General features: G+C 47.2%; 1 protein-coding gene across 3 annotated transcripts in view; it reads right to left on the bottom strand.

The window, feature by feature from the left end:
• Window positions 1-14,088, bottom strand: part of ttc29 (tetratricopeptide repeat domain 29) — a 714,732-nt gene that overhangs the window by 699,334 nt on the left and 1,310 nt on the right. For all 3 annotated transcript variants that reach the window (XM_070871547.1, XM_070871546.1, XM_070871548.1), the window contains exon 2: window positions 12,531-12,688. In XM_070871547.1, coding sequence (XP_070727648.1) covers window positions 12,531-12,640 — 110 coding nt within the window. In that variant the 5' untranslated portion in view covers window positions 12,641-12,688. The remainder of the gene's footprint in view (window positions 1-12,530; window positions 12,689-14,088) is intronic.

Below are 14,088 nucleotides of genomic sequence, written 5' to 3'. Positions count from 1 at the left end.
CTCCTCCATTTCAGATGCCCCCAAAAGTTCATCACCATCCTCCGCCTGCTCCACGACCTCATACAGGCCTTACCAACGGATCCATCACAGACCCAATTCACGTCCGGACCAGGGTCAAACAGGGCTGCGTCATCGCCCCAACCCTCTTCTCAATCTTTCTCGCCACCATGCTCTACCTCAGTCAACAAGCTCCCCACTGGAACTAAACTACAGAACCAGTGGGAACCTGTTCAACCTGTGTCGTCTCCAGGCCAGATCCAAGACCACCCCAACCTCTGTCGTCAAGCTACAGGACACGGACGACGCCTGCGTCGGCGCACATACCAAGGCCGCACTCCAGGACATAGTCGACGTATTTACTGAGGCATACGAAAACATGGGCCTTGCGCTAAACATCCTTAAGACAAAGGTCCTCCACCAGCCTGTCCTCACCGCACAGCACTGCCCCCCAGTCATCAAGATCCACGGCTCGGCCCTGGCCACCGTGGACCACTTCCCATATCTCAGGAGCCTCCTTTCAACAAGAGCAGGCATCGACGATGAGATCCAACACCGCCTCCAATGTACCAGTGCAGCCTTCGGTCGCCTGAGGAAAAAAATGTTTGAAGACCAGGCCCTCCAAACTGACACCAAGCTCATGGTCTACAGGGCTGTATTAATACCTGCCCTCCTGTATGGCTCAGAGACATGTACACCTCAAGTTGCTGGAGAAATATCACCAACAATGTCTCCGCAAGATCCTACAAATCCCCTGGGAGGACAGGCGCACCAACATCAGCATCCTCCTTCAGGCCAACATCCCCAGCATTGAAGCACTGACCACACTCGATCAGATCCGCTGGGCAGGGCACATAGTCCGCATGCCAAGTGCTCTACTCGGAGCTCCTTCATGGCAAACGAGCTAAAGGTGGGCAGCGGAAACGCTACAAGGATACCCTCAAAGCCTTCCTGATAACGTGTAACATCCCCACTGACACCTGGGAGTCCTTGGCCCAAGACCGCTCGAAGTGGAGGAAGTGCATCAGAGAGGGTGCTGAGCACCTCGAGTCTCAATGCCGAGGGCATGCAGAAATCAAGCGCAGACAGCGGAAAGAGCGTGCAGCGAACCAGTCCCACCCATCGCTTCCCTCAACAACTATCTGTCCCACCTGTGACAGAGTCTGTGGCTCTCGTAATGGACTGTTCAGCCACCAAAGAACTCACTTCAGGAGTGGAAGCAAGTCTTCCACAGAGAGACAGACTATTATCTGAATGGTGACAGATTAGGAAAAGGGGAGGTGCAACGAGACCTGGGTGTCATGGTACATCAGTCATTGAAGGTTGGCATGCAGGTACAGCAGGCGGTTAAGAAAGCAAATGGCATGTTGGCCTTCATAGCGAGGGGATTTGAGTACAGGGGCAGGGAGGTATTGCTACAGTTGTACAGGGCCTTGGTGAGGCCACACCTGGAGTATTGTGTACAGTTTTGGTCTCCTAACTTGAGGAAGGACATTCTTGCTATTGAGGGAGTACAGCAAAGGTTCACCAGACTGATTCCCGGGATGGCGGGACTGACATATCAAGAAAGACTGGATCAACTGGGCTTGTATTCACTGGAGTTCAGAAGAATGAGAGGGGACCTCATAGAAATGTTTAAAATTCTGACGGGTTTAGACAGGTTAGATGCAGGAAGAATGTTCCCAATGTTGGGGAAGTCCAGAACCAGGGATCACAGTCTAAGGATAAGGGGTAAGCCATTTAGGACCGAGCTGAGGAGAAACTTCTTCACCCAGAGAGTGGTGAACCTGTGGAATTCTCTACCACAGAAAGTTGTTGAGGCCAATTCACTAAATATATTCAAAAAGGAGTTAAATATAGTCCTTACTACTTGGGGGATCAAGGGGTATGGCGAGAAAGCAGGAATGGGGTACTGAGGTTGCATGTTCAGCCATGATCTCATTGAATGGCGGTGCAGGCTCGAAGGGCCGAATGGCCTACTCCTGCACCTATTTTCTATGTTTCTATGTTTCTTCCTCGATTCTGAGGGACTGCCTATGATAATGACCACCAGAGGGTGCAACTAGTGGAGACCTAGAGGTCACCTGTACACGACAGGTAACCAGGTATAAAAGGGAGCTCACCATGCTGTACTCTCACTCAGGAGCTGTAATAAATGGACTAAGGTCACCACAGTTCAATATCTTGCCTCGTGGAGTCATTACTAGAGTGCTTACAGACACAATAAACAGTAGGTCTGCGGGCTGTGGCGTTTCCACCTCCGGCGTGGGCAACAGTAAACGGCTCAATGCATTGGCACAATTCTCGGTACTAGGTCTATGGTGAATGACATAATCATAGGCAGATAATGTTAGCGGCCACCTCTGAATGCGGGACAACGCGTTGGTATTGATACCTCTATGCTCTGAAAATGAGCGGCTTGTGATCGGTTTCAAGCTCGAAACAAAGCCCAAACAGATACTGGTGCATCTTTTTAACCCCATATATGCAGTCTAAAGCTACTTTCTCTACCATGCCGTAGGCTCTTTCCGCTTTAGACATGCTTCTCGACACGTACGCAACGGGTTGTAATTTGCCCGACTCATTGGATTGTTGGAGCACGCAACCAACCCCATGTGATGAAGCGTCACAGGCCATTACTAAACGCTTGTACGGGTTATAATGTACCAGCAATTTGTTGAAACAAAGCAGATTTCTAGCCTTCTCTGTCTTGAAATACACCCCAAACCCAGTTGTCGCCTTTTCTAAGCAGCATGTGCAGTGGCTCTAATAATGTGCTCAATTTAGATAAGAAATTACTGAAGTAGTTGAGAAGACCAAGGAACGAACGCAGCTCCATCGGGGTCTGGGTGCATTTTTGATGGCCTCTGTTCGAGTCCGTAGGCCTGATGCCGTCTGCAGCAATCTTCCTTCCCAGGAATTCGACTTCCAGTGCCATAAAGACGCACTTTGAACGTTTCAGCCTGAGCCCCACTTTGTCCAGATAACGTAGAACCTCTTCCAGGTTGTGCAGGTGTTTGGCAGTGTCACGGCCTGTGACCAGAATGTCGTCTTGGAACACCACGGTTCTAGAGACGGACTTCAGTAAACGCTCCATGTTTCTCTGAAATATCGCTGCAGCCGATCGAATTCTGTTGTAAGTGAACAGCCCTTTATACGTATTGACGCATGTAAGTTTCTTCGACGATTCGACAAGCTCCTGTGTCATATAGGCCAACATCAGATACAAATTGGTGAACGACTTTCCCCCAGCTAGCATTGCAAACAGGTCATCAGGCTTTGGTAATGGGTACTGATCCCGTTTCGAAACTCAGTTGATCGTAACCTTGTAGTCTCCATAAATCCTGACAGTGCCATCACTCTTCAGCACAGGAACAATGGAACTAGCCCATTCGTTAAATTCGTCCGGTGAAATGACCCCTTCACGTTGGGAGTTTGTCCAGTTTGATTTCGACCTTCTCCCTCATCATTTACGGGACCACCCGGGCTTTGTGATGGACGGGTCTTGCATCAGAGTCCAGGTGGATCTGCACCTTGGCTCCCGTGAAGTTGCCGATGCCCATTTCAAACAGTGAGGGAAATTTGCTCAGCACTTGAGCACACGAAGCACTAAGCTTTAATATCATTCCAGTTCCACTTTATTTTTTCAAGCCAACTCCTGCCAAACAGCATTGGACTATTGCCTGGAACGATCCACAGCGATAGAACATGAACCGTCGCATCATACGACACCTTGACTGCTGCACTGCCAATCACTGGTATGGGCTCTTTGGTGTAGGTACGCAATTTTGCATTTACTGGATTCAGCTTGGGTTTCACGGCGTTGGTGTCCCACAGCTTTTCAAACGTCCTCTGACTCATAATTGACTGCCTCGCACCCGTATCTAATTCGATAGATACCGGCACGCCGTTCAATTTTACTTCAATCATTATCGGTTGGCTCTTTGTCAGGAACGAATGTACACTATACACTTCCTCCTCGGGTATCTCAGGTTGCATTGCCGGATCCGCTCCGGATCGGTCATCATCATCATCCACATGGTGTGTCGCAGCACGCTTGCTGAGCTGCGGACACATCCGCTGAAGGTGCCCCATTTTCGCACAGCCTCTGCAAATGTACTGTCTGAAACGGCATTGATGAGGCCGATGATTGTCCCCACAACCCCAACAGCGTGAAATCGGATTCGTGCCCAATGGTGGACTTTGAGCAGCTACAGGTTTCGCAAACACAGTCGGGTAGACCCTGCCAACCGACGACACAATCTGGTGCACAGTACTTGCCGTGGAGTTCCGACTCTGCGAGGATATTTGCTTTGTAATATCGACCATGGTCAGGCAAGCCTGGGCGATCGTGATGGCCCTGCTCAGATCCAGCGTCTCCACAGCCAGCAGCTTCCATAGAATCACCTAATGGTTTAGGCCTATTACAAAGACATCGCACAGCATGTCTTCCAATGCAGTTCCAAACTTACACAGCCCAGCGAGACGTCTCAGGTTGGCAACAAATTCCGCCACGTCCTAGCCCTCAGAACGAACATGCTTGTAAAAGCGCTATCCCGAGATAATGATGCTTTCTTTAGGTTTGAGATGGTCCCGAATCAGAGTACACAATTCCTCATAGGTCTTTTCCGTTGGACGTGCAGGTCTTGCGAAAAGGAGAAATTGAAGGAAATTTTTATTAGTCAGGAAATAGTGTTAGGGAAATTGATGGGATTGAAGACCGATAAATCCACAGGGCCTGATAGGCTGCATCCCAGGGTACTTAAGGAAGTGGCCCTAGAAATAATGGATGCATTGGTGATCATTTTCCAACATTCCATAGACTTTGGATCAGTTCCTATGGACTGGAGGGTAGCTAATGTAACACCACTTTTTAAAAAAGGAGGGAGAGAGAAAACAGGGAATTATAGACCGGTTAGCCTGACATCGGTCATGGGGAAAATGTTGGAATCAATTATTAAAGGTGAAATAGCAGTGCATTTGGAAATCAGTGACGGGATCGGTCCAAGTCAACATAGATTTATGAAAGGGAAATCATGCTCGACAAATCTTCTAGAATTTTTTGAGGATGTAACTCAGAGTAGACAAGGGAGAACCAGTGGATGTGGTGTATTTGGATTTTCAAAAGGCTTTTGACAAGGTCCCACATAAGAGATTAGTGTGCAAAATTAAAGCACATGGTATTGGGGGTAACATATTGACGTGGACAGAGAACTGGTTGGCAGACAGGAAGCAGAGAGTCGGAATAAACGGGTCCTTTTCAGAATGGCAGGCAGTGACTAGCGGGGTGCTACAGGGTTCAGTGCTGGAACCCCAGCTATTTACAATATACATCAACGATTTAGATGAAGGAATTGAATGTAATATCTCCAAGTTTGCAGATGACATTAAGCTGGATGGTGGTGTGAGCTGTGAGGAGGATGCTAAGAGGCTGCAGGGTGACTTGGACAGGTTAGGCGAGTGGGCAAATGCATGGCAGGTGCAGTATAATATGGATAAATGTGAGGTTAGCCATTTTGGTGGCAAAAACAGGAAGAAAGATTATCTGAATGGTGACAGATTAGGAAAAGGGGAGGTGCAACGGGACCTGGGTGTCATGGTACATCAGTCATTGAAGTTTGGCATGCAGGTACAGCAGGCGGTGAAGAAGGCAAATAGCATGTTGGACTTCATAGCTAGAGAATTTGAGTATAGGAGCGGGGAGGTCTTACTGCAGTTGTACAGAACCTTGGTGAGGCCACACCTGGAATAGTGTTCAGTTTTAGATTCCTAATCTGAGGAAGGACGTTCTTGCTATTGAAGGAGTACAGCGAAGGTTCACCAGATTGATTCCCGGGATGGCAGGACTGATATACGAGGAGAGACTGGATCAACTGGGCTTGTATCCACTGGAGTTTAGAAGAATGAGAAGGGATCTCATAGAAATATATAAAATTATGATGGGATTGGACAGGTTAGAGGCAGGAAGAATGTTCCCGTTGCTGGGGAGTTCCAGAACCAGCGGTCACAGTCTAAGAATAAGGGGTAAGCCACTTAGAATCGAGATGAGAAGAAACTTCTTCACTCAGAGAGTGGTTAACCTGTGGAATTCTCTACCACAGAAAGTTGTTGAGGCCAGTTCGTTAGATATATTCAAAAAGGAGTTCGATATGGCCCTTACGGCCAAAGGGATCAAGGGGTATGGAGAGAAAGCAGGAAAGGGGTACTGAGGTTGAATAATCAGCCATGGTCTTAATGAAAGGCGGTGCAGTCCCAAGGGGCTGAATGGCCTGCTCCTGCACCTAATTTCTATGTTTCTATGAGCAGATTCTTTGAGGCCAGAGATTTTTGGACAACAAACTATGAGGAAAACCGCCGTGCACCTAACTGCGTCAGCGTCTTCATCCATCTTGTTGGCCATGAATTACTGGTCGAGGTGATCTGTAAAATTCTCCCTAACTTCACCCTCCACGAATCGCTCCAGGATCCCAACGATGCGCATTTTTTTTTTGTGCGTGAAAGTTCATATTGTGCCTCGTCGCCAAATGTTGCGTATGCAATAACTCAAGAGGCTTACTACCATGAACTCAATCAGGTACGATCTGACTCGAATTTATTAGCTCTCAAAGTGAGGATTAAACATGGAGGCATTCTTCATATACAAGGGCTGCACGTGTGTGTCTGTGGCCCAATGACTTCCAACGGTCGCTCCCCCTGTTAGCAGGTAAACCCAGGCATACATACATTACATGCAGGGGGGGGGGGCACACTGGGAGAGGAGAGAGAGAGAGAGAGAGAGAGAGAGAGAGAGAGAGAGAGAGAGAGAGAGAGAGAGAGAGAGAGAGACTGTGAGGTGGGGAGAGAGAGAGAGAGAGACTGTGAGATGGGGAGAGAGAGAGAGAGAGAGAGCGAGAGAGACTGTGGGGTGGGGGAGAGCGAGAGAGACTGTGAGGTGGGGAGAGAGAGAGAGAGAGAGAGAGAGACTGTGGGGTGGGGGAGAGAGAGAGAGAGAGAGTGTGGGGTGGGGGGGAGAGGGGGAGAGAGGGAAGAGAGAGAGAAAGAGAGAGAGAAAGAGAGAGAGAGAGAGAGAGAGAGAGAGAGAGAGAGAGAGACTGTGGGGTGGGGGAGAGAGAGAGAGAGAGAGAGAGAGTGTAGGGTGGGAGAGAGAGAGAAAGAGAGAGAGATTGGGGTTGGGAGACTTGGGCGGGGGGGAGGCGGAGACTGGGGCAGGGGGAGGCAGAGACTGAAGGGGAGAGGGCAACAACGGTATCTTTACCCCTATCCTTTTCTCAACCCACTTCCTCCTCACACCAGATGGCTTTATCACTTTCTAGCTCCACATACTGTCTGCCTTCCTTGCTCCATTCCTGTCCCCTGCCTTCACCTTCATCCAAGTCTTGTGCCTTTTTTGCTTTCAGATAATCAGCAAACAGATAGCCAGCCTGCCCTGAGCCCCCCAATGATAGTGAAGAAGGAGAACAGGAGGAGAACCCAAGCACTGTGATACTGCATCTCTCACTTGCAGGCACCAGCTCAGAGACTGGCACTACACGATCATTAGAGGCAAGCTTAGTAGAGGGGTCTGCACTGGGTGATGCACCAGGGACTAGCGGGCTGCAGCAAGGCCAAATGGACTGGGTAACTCGGGAACCTGCTCCCCGGAGGGAGAGCTCGCATGCGAGTTCTGTTGCACAGGATTCAAATGAGGACCTCGATGGGGGATACATTCACCAGAAGGGTAATGGCCATACACTCTGACATGAGAGATGCAATTGAAGGGTGCCAGAGAGCTTCTCGGTAATGGTAAGGAGCGTGGAGGAGTCCACCTCCAACACTGCACAGAGCTCTGCGCACCCCATGGAGCCCATCATTTCCAGTCTGCAGACAATGGTGGACTCTTAGCGAGATCGTGGGGACTCAGACCTCAGTGTCATGGGCGATGTGGCAGCTTCCATTGCGGCACAGGCAGAAGCAAAGTAGAATCTTAGTGCTGTAATGCTGTCAATGGTTGCTGGCATGGAAGCTCAGACTGCTCTCATGCAGTTTCAGCTGCATGCCACGCGAGCTCTGACTGCTGCCATCGTCGTTGGGTCCACCACAATCAACCAGGGATCTCATGATGTCGCAGCAGCCCAGCAATCTGTGCTCTAGTAGACTGGGAGGAATGCTGAGGTGCTACCCCGGAGAAGTGGCAGTGGTACCTGCTGTCCTCTCTCAGCATTCCTAAGTCCACCATGGCCACTCCGCCATTGCACTTGTCGCTGCCTGTCATCCAGCAAGCCCAGACTGCCGGCGCACAGCCGGAGGTGGCGCAGTCCACAGCTGGTCAAGGGCATCCTGCAAGGCCTGACACTCAGCAGCCTTCCAAAAGCCATGCTGCAGCCACAGGGGACACACTACAAAGGTGCAGTAGGCAAGATAAAGGCAGTGTTAAGAGGGGATATAAGGATTTCCACAAGGATGATTCGTAAATTTAATTGTTGTTTATAATTGTGGTGAATGTTATGCGGTAACATTTTAATTGGAATGTTGCATATTTGGTGGTGCCTCTCATTTCAGTTTTGGGGCTGTGAAATGGAAGAGGAAATTGATATGCTGATAGGGACATGCAGAGCAACCAGGAAGTGGGCTGGAATTCATTGGAACCTAAGTTTGATGAAGCAGTCGCAGACCACCCGTGCAGAATGCCGATTGAGTGGATGCCTCCTCCATCATTGCTGTTGCTGCTCGTCCTCCTCTCGGTGGAGCTACACCTGTTGGCAATGGCTGCACCCTCATGATGGGCAAGTTGTGCAGCATGCAGCACACCATGACTAAAAGGGACACCCGCTCAGCCGAGTACTGGAGGACCCATCCCAAGCGGTCAAGGCAGCGGAACCGTTGCTTCAGCACTCCGATGATCTGCTCAATGATGTTCCTGGTGGCAGCATGGCTCTCATTATATGAGTGCTGTGCAGGAATGTTGGGTTGCGGAGGGGAGTCATGAGCCAGGTGGAGAGAGGATAGCTCTTGCCTCCGAGCAGCCAGCCACGAGCTTGATGTGGTGGCTGGAAGAGAGCTGGCACATAGGACTGATGCAGGATGAATGCATCGTGGCTGCTGCCAGGATAGCGGGCATTGACGGTGAGGATTCGGCGTGTATGGTCGTACATCAACTGCACAGTGAGTGGTAGCCTTTGTGGTTACGGAAGACCTCAGGATTGCTATATAGTGCCCCAAAGCAACGTGGATGCAGTCAATGGCGTCCTGCACCATGGGGAAGCCCACTATCCTGGAAAAGTCACATGCACGCTCCAGCTGCTTCTCTCATGGGGAGGGAAATGTAGTCCCTTCTTCTTCTGTACAAAGCATCTGTGACCTCGCGAATGCAGCAAAGAACAACAAACTGGGGGATGTTGGAGATGTTTCCTGTTGCACACTGGAAGGATCCGCTGCCATAGAAATAGAGCAAGATGGTGACCTTGACTGCCATTGAGAGAGCTGTTCTCACCCTGGTCTGAGGCTCGAAGTCTGGTTTCAGAAGGTGGCAGAGCTCTGTGACTACATCCTTCCTGAAGCGCAGCCTTCGAACACTGTTCCTCAGTGAAATTGATGTAGGAGAACTGCTGCCGGAATACCCTGGGAGGGTAACGTCTCCTGTTGAGAGCCCTATGGGGCCTCCTCCCTCTGGCCACATTTTGCTGTCTTTCCCTCTGCCTAAATTAGTGACGTTGGAGTCCGAGGTACAGTGCCAACACGGCCCCCATGAAACGCTATAAATGTTGGACTTTCAAATGTGCCCTCAATGAAAGTCACGAATCTTTAACAGCCAGAACACTCCTTCAACTGCAAATTGGTGAAATCTGTCAAAACCCTGTCTGCCTATGTGTAAGTAAGCAGCAACCATTTTTGGCCGACTAAAACTTTACCCGATGCTGGCACATTTAAATAGCGCTCCTCCAGTCATCGCCAGGCGCTAAACCAGGGGATGAGAGTCAATTCTTCTTCCGGGGCGGTAACGGGTACTGCGCACGCCGATGACATCAGCATCGCCGGGCGCAGCCAAACAGGGCGGTGAATATTACCGCCACTACAAAACCCCGGCCGAATTTAGCGGCAGGCGCTGTTCTCACCGCGCCCGGAGGCGCTAACGGGAGCCGCAAAGTAGCCCAATTTTTCCCCCTATTAGTTTAACTTAATGCTACAGAATCAGGATAAATCTTGGAAATGGATAAGAAATTAACTGAAAAGTGGAAAACAACTGGTACTTATTAGAGGACTTGGGTTGGTTGGTAGGAAATATGGAATGGGGTGCTGCAGGACTTGGTGTTCAGACCACAACTGTTCCTAATTTAATGCAATGATTTTAATTCAGAAACTCAATTTAAATAATACCATATTTGGAGGAGCAGTGGAATTGGAAAAGACAGCTCAGAAATTAGTGAGTTGGAAAAAATATGCAAGTTGACAGAAAACTGATGAAATTTTACAATTGTAAAGTACCACATGTAGGAAGGAAAAATGGGTGATGCATATACTTCATGAAAGGTGTTGAAATAGCAAAGGATGATGCTGAATGAGACTTGGAGACTTAGTAGGCTCTACGCTCAACAGGAAAGAAATTCAACATTGTGTCGCCCATTTTAAAACAGGCACAGCATTGACAGATTTAGCAATGCGATGGCCCACGCCAAATCTGCATGTGCATTTGTGCTTGCTTTAAATTCATCAGTGCCTTTTTAAAAAAAAGGCAGACCTGTGCTTGTATCAGGACCCGTTTATGATGTTCATTGACTAGTCAGAGCATGCACCATGCAAACGCTTGACTAATTTTTAAACAGTTCTACAGCAGCCTAACCAGCGATCCTTAAAGGACCGCTAAACAAAAAAGGTAAATATATTCATTTCATTTTTTTCCCCAAAAAACCTTACCTTTATGTGGTACCGGGAGAAGCAGGAGAGCTCCTCCTGGCTCCACAGCTCTATTGCGAGCAGCTGCCGTTCTGTGATCATTCCCCTCCTTCCCTCCCAGGACTTACGGGAGGGCCACTTCCGACAAAGCAAGCAGTACAAATTTGTTCCGGCCAAACTGTCTTTGGAGGCATGACAAGCACCAGCAGCTCATGATTATTACCATGAGGCCCAAGACCCAAACTCTATTCCCCAGTTTAGATGCACGCTCGAAGTTAAACGCCTGAAAACAGTCCATAACAAATTTCTACCCCAATATGTCCAACTAGTGTAGAGCAGCAACTAAAAAAGCCAATAGGATCTTAAACGATTTAACTGAAACAGTTGAATGCAGTTCTGATCAGACCACATCTTGAATATTGTGCCCAGTTCTCTTTACCAAGAAACAAGGGAGACATACAAGTGCTAGAGTCAATACAGAGAAGAGCCACGAGACTGATATCCCAAGGCTGATGTCAACTTAGCACGCCCAGTGGAAACAGGGTTGAAGCGATCCTAAAGTAGCTGTACTGCACTTAGAGCTAAGTTCTCACTTGGATATCGCGCACAGCCATATTTCTCTGGGTCTTCCATTGGGTGGCCAAGGTGCCTACCAGAATTAAGCAGGAGCCTTGTTACTGCATGAAAATCTGTGTCTGATGATCTAAATAGGATCCCAAATGCAATTTCAAGGAAAACTGGGCAGAATGTGCACCGTTCACGCTCCACTCAGTTGTACTAGGCAGTGAGGCAGAAACAGCCAAAGTACAGAATTATTTCTGTGGGGCCAGGAGCAGAAATGCTGCGGGTTGCTCCCAGTCCAGCCCCTCCCTCCTCCTAAGTCAATATTGTACCGGTTCAGATCCAGCAAACTGCAGCAGCTTGCCCTTCAGCGTGGTAATGAGGCCAGGCCCTCAAAATGACTCAAAATTCTTGCCGGAAGAAGCGGAATTCTTTCCACTGTCTGGCTTTCCATGCCAGGAATTAAAATCTACCCCCTAGTGTCAAAGGTCTGCGTTATAAGGAAAAAGTTGAGAGAAACATGGGCTTTTCCAATCAGAAAGGAAGCATCTGAGATATGATAGTTAAGGGAAAGAAAAAGATAAATCCAGAATACTACTTTAAGTTAAATTGTGAGAGAAGGACAAGGAGACACAGATTCAAACCACTAGAAGGTATCAGGATGTTCTTCGTCACACAAAGATTGATTAACACTTGGCATTTACTTGAAAATACAATAGTAAGAATTAAAGCCTGGAATAATTTCAGAAACAATGCCACAATGTAGAGACAAAAGCATATTTCCAGATAGATGAATGGATATGGATCAAATAGCCTTCCTCCTCCGTATTTACCTTGCAATCTTGTGAAATTGGTTATACCGCACATGCTCATACAATACAATCCCAATTCTGTTAACAGTATCATTGTTTTGATCACAAGAGATCTAGATATTAACTGCATGCAGTTTCCATAATAGAACTTGTTATGGACAAGAACTTTTACCTCTCTTTCCATTTATAAATTTTAAGCAATGGAAGTAGTTTATTTTTGTGCATATTCCAATAGTAGTCATGTAAATATAAAACATGTCCAGAAGATTTGTTTTTACAATGAACACTTACCTATATGTTGGCCTCTGAAATTGTGTACTAAATGGTAAATCACAATTGGGCAGCTGATCCTGCAGATTAGCTTGTGCCCCTGCTGAATATTGCTTATCAACTGTTGACATTGTAAATTTGTAGTAGGGTAGCCAGAAAACTCTGCAAATATTGAACACCTGCAATAAACAGAGAAAATGACAAATTTACACAAGAACATAATATAAGAAATAGGAGCAATATTAATCCATTTGGCCCTTCGAGCCTACTCCACCATTCAATAATAGATGGCTGATCTTCTACCTCAACTCCACCTTCCCACACTATCCCCTTATCCATTGGTTCCCTTAGTATCCAAAAATGAATCGATCTCTGTCATGAATATGCTCAACAACTGAGCAACCATAGCATTCTGGGGTAGGGAATTACAAAGATTTACAATCCTTTAAGTAATTTCCCCTCATCTCAGTCCTAAATAGCTACTTCCATATTCTGAGACTGTGACCCTTAGAGTTCCAGACTCCCCAGCCAGGGGAAACTTCCTCCCAGCATCTATCCTGTCAAACCCCATAAAAATGTTATACTTTTCAATGAGATCACCTCTCAATCTTGTAAACTCTAGAGTCTATTCAATCTCTCCTCATAGGACAATCCCCCCATCCCAGGAATTACTCTAGTGGACCTTCAGTGCAAGTATATCCTTCCTTAGGTAAGGAGACCAAAACTGTACACAGTACTCCAGGTGTGGTCCAAGGCCCTAAATAATTGAAGTAAGACTACTTTTCTCTTATACTCCAATCCTTTTGTAATAAAGGCTAACATACTTTCCAAATTGCTTGCTGTATTTGCATGTTAACTTTCTGTTATTTTTGTACAAGGACACCCAGGTCCCTCTGAATACTAACATTTCCCAATCTCTCACCATTTAAAAAATATTCTGCTTTTCTATTTTCCTACAAAAGTGGATAACTTCACATTTCTTCACCTTATGGCCATGGTCTTGTCCACTCACTTAACCGGTCTATATCAAACTTGGATACATTACACTCATCTGAGTCATTAATATAGATTGTAAATAGCTGAGGCCCAAGCACGGATCCTTGCAGTACCCCACTAGTCACAGCCTGCCAACCTGAAAATGACCAATGCATTCCCACTCTCTATTTAGTGCAATGTGGAAACATTTCCATTGCCTCTTTATCCTTGTCTCAATTAAGAATGGTTTCATCCCTGGTAGAGATATCCTTTTAAGTCCTACATATTTCACACATTTGCTTGCTATTGAGATCATAATTCAAGCTGTAGTCAAAAATATGGGGTCCAGTTTTCACCTTTGGTGTGAGTCAGTTCTAACTGCTTAAGAAATAGTACAAATTTCAAAATAATGGTAATGTGGTAATAGCAACTCAACTTTATGGGATAAATTCATGTAAATTATTCACAGATTTGGATGGGTGCCAGGACTACATTAGTAATGGAAAACTGTATGTATGTGAAATTTAGAGGGACAGGGACAATTCGAGGGAAACATCAGGGAGACAAAAATATTCTGGCTTCAGGAAAGGCTCAAAAGTAATGT

Source organism: Pristiophorus japonicus, chromosome 2 (assembly GCF_044704955.1).
Source record: "Pristiophorus japonicus isolate sPriJap1 chromosome 2, sPriJap1.hap1, whole genome shotgun sequence".
NCBI lineage: Eukaryota > Metazoa > Chordata > Chondrichthyes > Pristiophoridae > Pristiophorus > Pristiophorus japonicus.
This window is presented reverse-complemented; position numbering and strand designations above follow the sequence as displayed.